Genomic DNA, 13,669 nt, shown 5'->3' on the forward strand with positions numbered 1-13,669 from the left:
GAAGAATGGACTAAGAAACTGTGGTACATTTACACGATGGAATACTACTAAGCTATTAAAAACAAGGAATTCCCAAAATTTGTGGACAAATAGATTGATCTAGAAATTATTATAATGAGTGAGTTCACCCAGAAGCAAAAAGAGACAAACGGTATACACTCACTTATATCAAAACACTAGTCCAAGGGGTACGTACCATGAAAATCTTTACTTACCAAGAAAGTGGGTCAGAGGAGAGGACATCCTATTGAGACTTTAGGCGAGAGTAACATGGAAGAATAAGGAAATAGTAGGACCCACAGGGTCCTGGAAATCTACAAGAAGAACTTTATGACAGGCAGATCTGGGTCCTGGGGTCCTCCTCAAACTAAGGCACCAGCCAAGGAGAATAGAGGCATTAAACTTCGAACCCCTACCAAGACCTAGCCGACGATTATGATATTCTCCACCGTTGAGTGGAGAGTGAGATCTGACTCTCACATGAACTCTGGTGCCCCTTTTCTGACCACGTCCCCTGGATGGGGAGACCTGGCGGCACTCAGAGGAAGGACAGCAAGTTACCAAGAAGAGATTCAATATTCTAAGAGCATATATAGGGGGAGGAGGTCTCCCTCAATCACAGACATAGGGGAGGGGAGAAGGGGGGAAGTGGGAGGGAGGGAAGAATGGGAGGAAACAGAGGAAGGGCTAATAATCGAGATGTAATATAAATAAAATAATAAAATGGGAAAAAAAAGAAAAAAAACTAAAAAAAAAAAAAAAAAAGAAAGATATTCCCAAGTTACAGTGATTTAATAACCTAGACACTTAGAGCAAACAGAAAGCAAACTGGAAATTGAAGGGCTTTATTTTATTTTGTGTAATCTTTTCCCCCATTATCAGTAATTGCAAATTTCTCTCATTAATTTAGGATTGAAAAAATTTTTTTAAAGATCTTTTTGCCTCCCTTCCTCAGGTACCAGCAGTGCTCTCCCTCTTTATATAATCTTAGGTATCAAGGAGACTTCATTCAAGGGAGAATGGAAGACTGCTGCTGCACGTCACCATCTCAGCACCCAAGCGCATTCTTTCAAGCCAGGATAAGGGAATGTCTTTCATCTTTGTGTGAGGTGGATTGTGTTTCAAATAAAAATCTTGACAATGTTTTAATTTAAAGGGCCCTCGAAGACAAGCTATGAAAGAGATGTCCATTGATCAAGCCAAATATCAGCGATGGCTCATTAAGAACAAAATGAAGGCTTTCTATGCTCCAGTTCACGCAGATGACTTGAGAGAAGGTGCTCAGTATCTGATGCAGGTGAGGGTCTTACACGGTGCTGCATTTTATTAAAGCTGTTACGTCTCTATAATTCTTTCTTCATGGGAATACAAATTTATATCATTTAAAAAATATCTTTAAACCACCAAATTTTTTTTTTTTTTTTAATTTAGAAATCTACAGAAATTTTGTGCTGTAGGGTAACACAGAGAGCCTATTTGGAAGTTATCTTAGCCTGTTCATCTCTTTCTGTTAGACATTTCTTACTTTCTCTGATCACTAGGTTTGCTTTTTAAAATGTTGAGTCATATTTATCTTTATTTGACTTTTCAGAAATTCTTGTCCTTTGTATTTCTGTTTATTTGTTAGCTCTAAGTTTAGACTTCTCATTTTAGTTAATGTATTTTTTAACCACCACAGGAGAAAATTTGGAATCAGGCCTAGGCTTAAATGTTTAGTGCTATTGCTTTCTTAGGATTTTGGACTAAGCTGTTTACTTAACTTCTGAACTGTATTCTCTCTATCCTGAAGGTAACAGGGAGATATAAATTGGCACAGCATTTACCAACTTAATCAGACAAATAATTAAAAGTAGAAACCGCTCTGACCATGGAGCTGTATTGCCATAGTTCGATGATGGCAGAAAATGAAAGAAAGAGGTGCCCAACACAGAAAATTTACCGATACAAATGTCTTTGAAAGGGTTGTCTGTAATAATTGCTTGTCTGTGAAAATGGATTGAAATAAATCCTTACAAAGACTATGCAAAAGCCATTTTTAAAGCAAGGTTTGGTTTATGCCTATATAACCCCAGCCTGGGATACATGGTAAGAACAGGCCTTCCAGGGCTGCCAAAGAACAGATTCGGTGCTGCAGGCTCTGCACGCCGGTGACTGGGGATTAGCACATGCTTTTGGCCAACTGTCTGCAGAGTGAGTTTCAGGACAGCCAGAGTACATAAGACAAGCCTTAGACCTTGACTTAAACATTGGAACAAACCCATCATTTTAAAGATGGACTAAAGGCCTAAAGATAAAATGCAGCCGGGCATTGTGAAGCTCGTTTATAATCCCAGCGCTCGGGGAAGCAGAGGCAGATAGATCTCTGAGTTCAAGGCCAGCCTCGTCTACAAAGTGAGTCCAGGACAACAACAGGGCAGTAGAAGAATGGTGTAGAATGTAGCCTCAGGTACTGTAAGTCAGTCAGTGAGAGATGAGGAGAAGAGGGAAAGAAATCAAGCTAGATGACAGAATTGAACGAAAAGTAATTCTGTGCCCATTTGGCCAGCATCACTCCTGCCAGGTATAAAGAAGTTGGATGTTTTTTGAACTGGTGTTGTAATCTGTGCCATCTTCACTAATTGCACAAGAGCCTGGCAATTTGAATGACTTCTTTTCCTTGTCAGGGGTCGGGTAGAGGGTTGGGGATGGGTTGACACTAGAGAACAAAACTAGGTTTCATGCACACACCTCTTCACATGTAAAGAAAACTAACATTTAAGTTCCAGGCACAAGAAACCGCCTTTGAAAGGTTGGTTAAGGGGGTCTAAACAATTCCCCAAATAGAATATCAGTGGACCCTTCATTGTCACTCAGGGACTGAGGAGAGGTGTTTATTGCTGATGATAGCATACACTTAGGATGGGGGCTTGAATGGTTTGATCTGGGTCTGACCTAAAAGCCTCTTTTTCTGCGGTGTAGCTTCCATGATTTCAAAAAATACAATGCAAGCTGCTAAGTGAGGGAAACAGTTGAGCAGTTAACACAACTGCAACATCTGTGAAACACAGCAATGTCCCTGCATGGCAAAATGTGCACAAGTGGGCAGTAAGAGGCACTCACTGTCTATTAGATATAAGGTCACTCAACAGGAAGGAAATGTGTGTGGTACGGGAAACCTACCCAGCTCACCTGGACTAGTGAGGTCATGGACCTTAGAGAAGAATTCATTATTGCCACTTGTAATAGCTAAACACAATTATAATTAATTTCAACAAAATCAGATAATTAAAGTGTGGAATGTTAATCATTCCATAGAATTCTGCATATAGGTGAAAAGAACTGCATATATTCATGTGGTTAAACCTCAGTGTTAAAAGTAGCAACTCTTAAAAAGAATATGAAAAACTAAAGGTACAATTTTTAAAAATCACAACAGTTTTACCTGGATGTGTCCTTAATTAATAGAATTGCTAGTACATCTGATACATGCACATGAAGGTGCATCCAGTGCAGCATACATATTTCTGTTGTCTGTCTGACAAAGCAGAAACCCCAAAACACATACCCATATACTTAGGTTTTCTGTGATTTTTAGTGTAATGTATTTCTCTTGGTATTACTCAACCAAATTTTTAAAAACCAGCCATAATATTTGGAAATATTTTTACTTAATAGTGGAAGACAAAAAGAAAATGCTATATAACCTGTTCTTTCTTCTGCTATGTTGTGATGATACATAGAAATTGATAGAGTAATGAAGTTATTGTCACTGGGTTCTGGCACAAGGTACATCGAGAGCAATGCTGAAGGTCTAAGATACCACTGTGGGAGGGAATGGGTGATGTGTGTAAGAAGCATTAGGTAGGTGACTGCGTTGTGATGTGATCACTGTGATCAGTGATAGAATCTGTAAACTGATTTTCTGAATAGTAGTGAAGTATGTTCTGGAAAAGATAATATTTTCAGTAGTAAACTATATTTTTAGATACATACTGCTTTATGGTGTCTGGAAATAATACCTCTTGTAATAGCTACACTGGGTAAAGGATTTAAAGGTGAACGAGGTAACGTGGAAATGAAAAAAAAAATACCATTGAAAGCCTAAGTATGCATCTTACAATATATTTATTCCTAATTTTATAAAGTTAAAGCTTTGAGGGGCTAGAGCTCGGTGATAGTATGTATTCCTAGTCTGTGTAAAGTGCTGAGTTCAATCCCTCACACCAGAACAAACAAGCCATTCTGATTACAATAGGAGAATGACAATATGATAGTTCTCTTTTTGTAAGAACATGACCTGGACGGTATTTTGTACCATCAATAAGTTACTGGCTGTCTTGTGGCTCGACTCTGTTAAACAGCGGTCATCTGTGAAGGTAATGCTTGGTTCTGTTCAACACCCTTGACTTGACCACCAAAAAAAAGTATGGGACTTACATGGTTAGGCCACCGAGCATATAGTTTTGCCATTAGAAAAAGATGAGATACTCTTTATTGTGCCTTTAAGAAAAGAGTGTTTTAAATACTGAACAAAATCTTAGTCTCTTAATGAAAGACACTACTACACGAGAACAAATTTACGATGACTATGACACTGCAGGTTAGTTCTACTCCATGTTCCTTAATTATACCAAATACTTAGTGGCACATGGCCAGGCCTTTGATAAATATTTGAATTCATTTAGTGTTTGAAAAAAAAAAAGATTTAAAGATGTCACTTAGAACCATAGACAAAATCAGCTTGGAATGTGCCTCTAGCATAAATGAAAGATAAAATCATAAAACTTAAAGGAAACAGAGCTAAATTTTAATGACTTTGGATCTGGCAGTGGACTCAGTTATGACATCAAAACATGAATCTTAAAACAGAAATAAATTGGACATTTCCAGAGTTAAAATGTTTTGTGCAGAAACATTGCAAAGAAAGTGAAGGCTACTTACTGAACAGGAGAATATTACAATCAGTTTGATAAAGGGTTTTGTAGTAGCTACTAGATAGTAGCAAAGTAATTTAGTAACTGTTACAGATAATATTGGATATACATATCCATGTCCCATTCTGTTTATCCATTTATTTGTGACAAGGATATGTATATCCAATATTATCTGCAGAAAGAATACAGTTATAATCATTTTTTTTGCATTAACTACAAGACAGCCTGTTAAATAAGCTAAACACCAAAGTTCTGGGGTTTTATTCATGAAGTATAAATGGAGAATTATATTAGCTGTCAAAAAGGGCCACAAGGGAGGCCACATGAGCTATAATTAGCAATTACAGAGCAGTTGCAGAATCTCTGATTGGGGTGATGAAAACATTTTGAAAATAGTGGTATATTACTTGGTAGTATTGTGGACACAATAATACTGCTTAAAATGTTAAACTTGTTAACTTTATACCATAATTCACCTATATGTGTGTAAATGTATGTGTGTTCATGTGTGTGTGGACTTGTGGGTCTAGCTGAGGTCAACCTCAGATGCTGTTCTTCTTCTGGGTGTAGTTCCTGCTCCTGCTGTGTTGTTGTTGTTGTTGTCTTGATGGTCTTTCACTCTTTACCTGGAACTTGCCAGTTTGTGTAGCTTGGCTGGCCTGTGAGCCCCAGAAAAACTGCCTGTACCTCCCATCATTGCTATTTTCACATGGGTTCTGGGGGTTAAACTAAGGTTTTCATTGCTTGTACTATAAACACTTACTGACCAAACTCTTTCGCTCAGCTCTTACCACAATTTTTTTGAAAAGTCACAACCTCCTCAAACCTAAGTAGTATTACAGTCCCAGGAAACAATTTCTCATTGTATTAAGCAATAACAACAAAACAAAACCACTTATAAACGAGATTTTATTGGACTTTGATAGATAATTGTTAATCATGTTGAATTGCAGTTCTCTTTAATTGTATCTGTGTGTCTGTGTTATGCATCTTTTAAAGATAGGATTTTTCTATCTGTCTCTGATAACTATATAACCCTTGACACTAACTGCATATAGATAGGCTGGCTTCAAACTCAGATGGCAATCCTGTGGCAGCCTCCTGAGTATTGGGATTACAGGTATGCACCACCATGCTTGGCTTGCATTGCAGCTTTTGGTGAGATTACAAAATCATGTGGGAGGGAACCAAACAGATTTCAAAAAGAAAATTTGCATGATTAAAAGAAGTCAAAGTTTCCTATTGATGGAATTCAGAACTCCAAACATTAGACTTATGTCTAGGCATTAGTGGCTATTATTAAAATATAGCATGGAGGTGGAGAATACAGCTGTTTAACATTGTTTTTATTGTATTTAATATGAATTAATATGAATTAACATGGCATTAATTGCATATGTATAATTTATATAATTTATAAGAAAAGCTATCCATGTGAAAAGACTTCATCTCAAAAATATTATTTTGTCAAATAGCCTGTATTTGAAGTTGGGTTTCTGTATTTTAGGCTGCTGGACTTGGTCGTATGAAACCAAACACACTTGTCCTTGGATTTAAGAAAGACTGGTTACAAGCAGATATGAGGGATGTGGATATGTATATAAACTTATTTCAGTAAGTATGCTCTGAATTGCTATGCATTTGGCATTCACTCATTTTTGACCTTGGTTTTTTGTGTAGTCCTTAACAGGTACAGAAAAATGAAAGAGCACATAGATTTTAAAATGATGAACTATTAACAAAATACGGATCTCTCTCTTTTAATGCAAAACTGACAAATATGTACAAATAATTATGTAAATGTACAGATGCAAGTACTTTTACAAATTAGCTTGTGTATACATAAAATAGCTTGCTAGCCTTTCTATTTGATAATTTCAGTGTATCTGGAACATATTCACTCCCTTCAACTCTCTTTTCTTTCATCCTTTCCCCACCCAACTTAGAGATGAATTACACACGCACACACGCGCGCGCGCACACACACACACATACACACACACACACACACACACACACACACACACACACACACACTTTCCAATTAAGTCCAATTTTTGTTGCCCAGCTTCTATGTGGTCAGCCTACCAGGGATCACATCAGAAAAGACTGACTTGCTCTCCCAGCCACTACCAAATGCTAGTGATTCCTCGGGCAGTGGTAGGATTATAAATCTACAGTCCTTCCTCTATGTGGGATTTTGTCTGGCTGGAGCTTGTGTGTGTTGTTCTATGTGCATCTGCCCTGTTATGTCTAGAAAAACTGTGTCCTTGAAGTTTGCTACCACCTTTGGCTCTCACAATCTTTCTCCCTCTCTTTGGCAAAGATTGAGCCTTGGGGTGAATGGTGTGATGTGAATGTTCAACTTAGAGCTAAGCACTCCAGTCCTGTTCTCTGTACATTCATGGCTTCCTAGGCCATACAGATGAGTTTGAGGCCTTTGTTTATTGCCATCTACTGAAAGGAGAGGCTTCTGATGCTGGATAAAAGATGCTCTAGTCTGTGAGTGCAGCAATAAGACATTAGAGGTAGTTTTACTTATTTTTAATTTATAGCATTGGTGTTTTGCCTGTATGCATGACGGTGTCAGATCTTGGAGTTACAGACAGTTATGAGCTGCCATGTGGATGCTGGGACTTGAACTCGGGTCCTCTGGAAGAGCACTCAGTGCTCTTAACCTCTGATTCATCTCTCCACCCCTAAAGATAGTTTTAATACTCAATACTCTTCCCATTTGACAGTCTAGTCACCTAGACACCTGAGGCCTATGACCTATTAAGTTATAGGCTGGTCCTTTTAATAGTGCCAGGTATGGGTTCTTTCTCTTAGACAAGACCTTAAATCCAGTCAGAAAGTGGTTACTCCCATAACATCTGTGACACTCTTGCAGAAGTGGATAGTATCTTGTCAGTCCAGGCATTGGTTCATTATAGCTTGCAAGGTTTCATAGCTGGGTGAGATTGAGGCTTATGTTTCTCCTTTAGCAATGTGCATAGAACCTTCCAGCACATGTGCACTGGTTAGTACGGATGAAAAGCTTGCAGGTGAATACCAGCCTGATGTCTTAATGATCTGTGATTCAAGTATGTGATGTCTTCAGCAAGAGATTTTTAGCATCAAGTCCTAAGTGAGCCTGTGATACTTGGAGGTCTGTGTGACCTCACTGGCCAACAGTTCAAAAACTGGTGACCCATTCTTGGGACTGGGGTTATTTATTAGAATGAGATTTCTAGTTGGGATATTGCCCCCGCCCCCCACTGTAGGGTAATCATTATACCCCTTTATATATGTATATTTATATATTTTATGAAGCTTTTATAACAGGTTTCCAAGTGTTTTTTTAAAAAAAACTTTTAATATTAGGCACCCCTCCCCACATTCCCTCCTCTACCCTGCCATCTATCTTCCACCCCAGTTTAACCCATCTTATTCCATTGTTACCCTATAATACTTTATACTACTGTGGTCATTCTCCCTACTTTTGAAGGCCACTTCTTCCCCCCACTCCTTCCCAGTGCCCCTTAATCAATTCCTGCCTTCTGTGGGTATTACAAAGGAACACATATATCTGAATATTTAAAGATAACATCCAGAAATGGAAAGAAAAAAAAAAACCAATGTTTATCTTTCTGGATTTGTGGTTCCATATTCAGGGTATTTCCAGATCAGTCAGTTTACTTGTGAATGTCATAATTTCATTTTTCTTAACATCTGAATAATCTTTCACAGCTATATTACATGTGAAATAGATCTAAGTGGTGTGTATAGACATTGCTTCCTGTGAAAATTACATTTCTTCCTGTACTGTAGCTGAGTAGAGTCGGATGGTAGTGTTGCGCTGTAAGGTGTTGGTTATGTCCTACACTGATGGTGCATCTCTTGACGCGCTGTAGGGTGTTGGTTATGTCCTACACTGATGGTGCATCTCTTGACGCGCTGTAGGGTGTTGGTTATGTCCTACACTGATGGTGCATCTCTTGAGTCATTCTCGTTGTTTGCAGTTACACACACCTGTTTGCCTTTTCCACTTGAAGTGCTGCTCTGACCTTACAGTTCTTGTTTCCTGTGCTGTTTATCATGCAGCTTAGCATTGTTTCTCATCACGTCAACTTCTTACAGCTTGTCTAGTGAGTTCTTTTTATTCTTTGGCTACTTTGCTTCTCTGGTTCATAGACTTGTGTGTATATACTTACTTTTACCAATGCTTTGTAGAACTGAGTTGGTTTTTTTTTTTTTTTTTGCCAGATACACTTGTTAAAACTTGAAAAGTACTTCCTTTTCCTAGTATTCTAGGATTTGCTCAACAAATCTAATGTACACTGAAAACTCAGTGTGCTGCTATCATCATACAATATTAATTTGTCTTTAAAAACAAACAAGGGAGATAATCTTGTCTTTAGCAAAGTGGGTCTAAGATGGAATTCAGATGCCAGATTTCCTATGAATTCACATGTACCAACTCACTGGAGTTGAGTCCTTTACTGGAATTTTCTTCTGTGTCTATAGATTGTTTTCATCACTTAAAGTCTTTCAAAAATAATCAGAGATCATTGTTGTTCTTTGAGAAAGTTTTATGTTGACTTGTATTTGTAATGCAGTAGGTGACAAGAACCCTTGAATTGTTAGGGGATTTTAGTAAGGTTAAAGTCTATGGAGTTTTGCCTTCTGGTTATTTGGTGCAGACAATCTCATTGTAGCTACCTAGTTCTGTACTTTGTATATATGGTGACTCAGAAAAAGAAGACAGTGGAAATAAAGATTGGATCATAAGCTTTCAAAGCCTGCAACCTGTGGTGGGCTTTGCTGTTTTCCTCTCAAGGATCAAGAGCAGTGAAATGGACTAATAATCCTAGAAAACAGGGAAGCGATGTTTTGGAAAATGGTTTTTATACACTGACTACTTTTGTAGTAGCTATACTTGATTGTATGGCCCTGGGAGGGGTCTGTCTGATGCTCTAGAAGTTCTTATTGTTCTGTATGTTTTGCATCGTTCTGCATCATTCAGGTACGAATGTTCTCTAGTTTTCAAAGCCATTAGACATTGGTGGTTTTGTTGTTAATGTTGCTCCTTTTACTTATGTATGTACATACATGGCATGCCTTGGTAAATGTGTAGAGGTCTGAGGACAACTTGTAGTGACCAGTTCTTTTCTTTTACTGTGTGAGTCCCAGGGATTAATTTAGAGTTGTTAGGTTTGGCAGCAAGTGCCCATGTCTACTGTGCAAGACATGGAACAGGCTCTTGTTATTTTTGTGTGGAGTACTGGAGATTGAGCCTAGGGGCTTTGCACATGCCTAGGTAAGTACTATACAACTGAGATGATGAGGGTTGTGTCATCCAGACAGGTTCCGAGCTTACTATGTGACTGAGGCCAGCTATTAATTCTCTGATCTTTCTGTCCTCACCACCCAAATACTGGAATTACAAATGATAGGTATTGCCATACCCAGTTCTTTTAAAATTATTTTATTTTGGGAAAGGATCTTTTAGTAAGTTGCCCAGGCTGCTTTTAAACTCAAGCAGTAGCCTAGGCTCAGCCTGAATTTGTGATCCTCCTGACCATTTTTAAAGCAATGATGCTACTCAGTCTTGTCATAAACAATTACCTCCTAATGACTTCCTTGCGGTTTTCAATGTTTGTGTAATTGAAGTATGCTTTATTTGCTTTTATTAACAATATCTAAGACCTGAAACTACACAGCATTTTTTAATAATTTATAGCAAGAACATCCAGGTATTATATACATAGTAAATTTGATGTTTATGTTCTGACATTCTCTAAAGAAAATTGGCAATTGATTCTGTTGATTTACTATCTACCAACAAGCTGGTTATTTTTTAGAACTGGTTCAAGATACAGTTGAGAAAGTAATCTCTATAAGGTATCTTTTTACAGTGACTCTTTGACCTTAGGTAACGAACTATAGAAACAAGGCCACATTGCCTCTATGCCACTCTGGATGGATGGATGGATGGATGGATGGATGGATGGATGGGCGGGCTTTGTTATACTGTAAACACTCATTATTTTCTTTCTTCCTTTTTTTTTCCCCCGCAAAAGCAGCAGTTGCTCGTAATAGTTGAGCCCTCTCTTCAGCCCCAGTTTTCAGTTTTCAAAGTTTAAGTGTGGGCTTAGAGAAGCCTCTAAAATTTAGGTGTATATGAATTCTTACAATGCCTGTTTAGTTTTGATTCAATTTTTTTTCCAGAAAGTGTGTTTTGATCATATTCTTTGACCTACTCTAAATCCTCCCATGTCTTCCTGCCTCCTTTCCCAAATTTATGTTCTTTCTCTCTGTGCTGGATAGTGTTATGTCCACTTGACACAAACTAAAGTCATCTGAGAGGAAAATGTCTCCATAAGATCAGGCTGTACATAAGACCGTACTTCATTAGTGACTGATGTGGGAGGCTCCAGGCCTGTGTGGGTGGTGCCATCCCTGGGTTGGTTGTCCTGGGTTTTATAAGAAAGCAGGCTAAGCAATCCATGAGGATCAAGCCAGTAAGTAGCACCCCTCCATGGCCTCTGCAACTGCTCCTGCCTCCAGTTTCCTGCTCTGCTTGAGTTATTGGCTTGGCTTTCTTCACTGATGGACTGTCACCTGGAAGTATAAGCTAACACAAACCCTTTCCTCCCCAAGTTGCCTTGGTCATGGTATTTCATCCCAAAATATCCATTTTGTGTTGGCTAGTCAATCCTGGTCTTAAGGCCTGCCCTAGAGTATGATTGAAAACTTGAGACTAGATAGGTCCTGCGCCCTAGGGGAAAACCTACTGTTGTTTTGCTAAAGAAACAGTAATAAAATAACTCCTAATGACATATTGTTGTAGCAGAGCTCAACTACCATTAGAGAAGGCTTTTCTTACAGTAGATGGTAACTCACAGCTGGACAGCATGCTGAGACTGAGACTTTGGCACACTCGGTCCTGATGGAAAGTCCTTATCCCTTCCCTCAAGGCTTAGGGATCTACATGGAAGCAGAGGTAGAAAGAGTGTAAGAGCCACAGGTTATGGGTCCATGAAAACAGCATCTTCCAAGCACAACAAGAACGATACAGAGACTAACAGCATGTTCAGAACCTGCATAGGTTCAAACCAGACAGTTGCTTTTCTAAACTGACTTTAAAAAGGTTAAAAATATTTTTAGACTGTCATCTGTTAGGGTTGGGAGATGGCTTATTTGTAAACTGCTTTGCTGTGAATGCAGGAGGACCTGAATTTGATCTCTAGCATTCATGTAAAAGATCTGGGTCCAGCATCGTGCCTGTAGTCTCAGCTGTGGAGACACTAGGATAGCGGGATCTTGGGGGGTGTGGGCCAGCCACACTAGCTGTATTGACAAGCTCCAGGTTCAGTGGAAGACGCTGATTCAAACAGTTGGAGTGATTGAGGGAGACACTTGATGTAGTCTTTTGGATTCTCCGAGCACAACACAAGTGCGTGTGCCTATACACAAAGGCATAATGAAAAATAAAATGTAAAACAAACAAACAAAAATCCATAAACAAACCTCCTGTTCCACAAAGCTGCTACACGAGTCAGTTGTGGTACCTGATTGTGGGTGTGCGTTTTGGGAAGTATATGTGAGGTGGTTTTGTTAAGCATATGTACAGAAAACTAGACCATATATAGGCTGTATGACATGTGAAGTCATGTATACATATGTTCCTGACCATGTGGCATGTTATTGTAAAGCTAAAAGTCATTTTAGAGATGTGTGGTTCCCTTCGTTTTACACAAAACGAACAATTTTTGTGATCTTCCTCCATTATAGTGATGCTTTTGACATACAGTACGGCGTTGTGGTTATTCGCCTGAAGGAGGGACTGGACATCTCACACCTCCAGGGACAAGGTGAGCGAGCGAGCACTCTTTAGCGTAAGAGCTTACTTTAAAACTATGAATTACTTTGTTAGAAAACCATGCCTAGTCCTTACAAGTTCTTCACTGGCTTTGATAACTAACCCATCTTTTTCACGTTGTATGTTTGTTATCTTCAGATCAGATAATGTACTGGGAAGCCACCAATGTCTGTCTTCTCTTTGTACTGGCTTATGTGATACCTAAATATTATTAATGGAGAGGGTAAATTTTAATATATATTTTAGCCTTAAGAGCAGCAGACATTAGTTATGATTATAAATTGGTCAAATTTATTTTTAAAAGATAGCATGAAACAATATTTACTGAAATATTTAAATCACTACTAGGCTGTAAAGGTATTAAATAGTACAATGTATATTGTACTATTGGGAAAAAAGTATTTTTTTCAAGCATTTTGCTTTTTTTTATTATTTCAGTTTTTTAATTAATTAAACATTATATATATATATATATATATATATATATATATATATATATTAAAATGAAGGCTGAGATCTAATTTAAGATGTAATGTTCCTGCCAATTTTATGAAAGTGGAAATTTCTATATCCTTCAAAGATTTGCTGATTTCAAAATATTGAATAGCTACCATTTCCCCTTATCAGTTAATTAATAAAACCATCAGATTAGCTGAGTTTCTTTCCATCACACAAGTCAGTAATGGATTGTGGACAGACTAGCAATTTTGTGTTGTACTTTTTCTTTATACATGTTTTATAGTAGAAGTTAAATATTTACTGATTATTTGCCAAAATCTGAGCATGCTTTAAGAAGAATTGGTACTTTTAGTGGACTTATTAGGAAAAGGCTGTACTTCTGACATTGACTTTGTGGTTTTAGAATAATTTCCTAGGGCTGTGTGTTCTCTGT

General features: G+C 38.1%; 1 protein-coding gene across 2 annotated transcripts in view; it reads left to right on the plus strand.

The window, feature by feature from the left end:
* Slc12a2 (solute carrier family 12 member 2) overlaps positions 1-13,669 on the plus strand; it is a 68,160-nt gene that overhangs the window by 41,967 nt on the left and 12,524 nt on the right. For both annotated transcript variants that reach the window (XM_051163270.1, XM_051163271.1), the window contains exons 17-19: positions 1,157-1,297; positions 6,421-6,527; positions 12,690-12,769. In XM_051163270.1, the coding sequence (XP_051019227.1) occupies positions 1,157-1,297; positions 6,421-6,527; positions 12,690-12,769 (328 nt within the window). The remainder of the gene's footprint in view (positions 1-1,156; positions 1,298-6,420; positions 6,528-12,689; positions 12,770-13,669) is intronic.

The sequence above is a fragment of the Acomys russatus genome, chromosome 20 (assembly GCF_903995435.1).
Source record: "Acomys russatus chromosome 20, mAcoRus1.1, whole genome shotgun sequence".
Taxonomy (NCBI): Eukaryota; Metazoa; Chordata; class Mammalia; order Rodentia; family Muridae; genus Acomys; species Acomys russatus.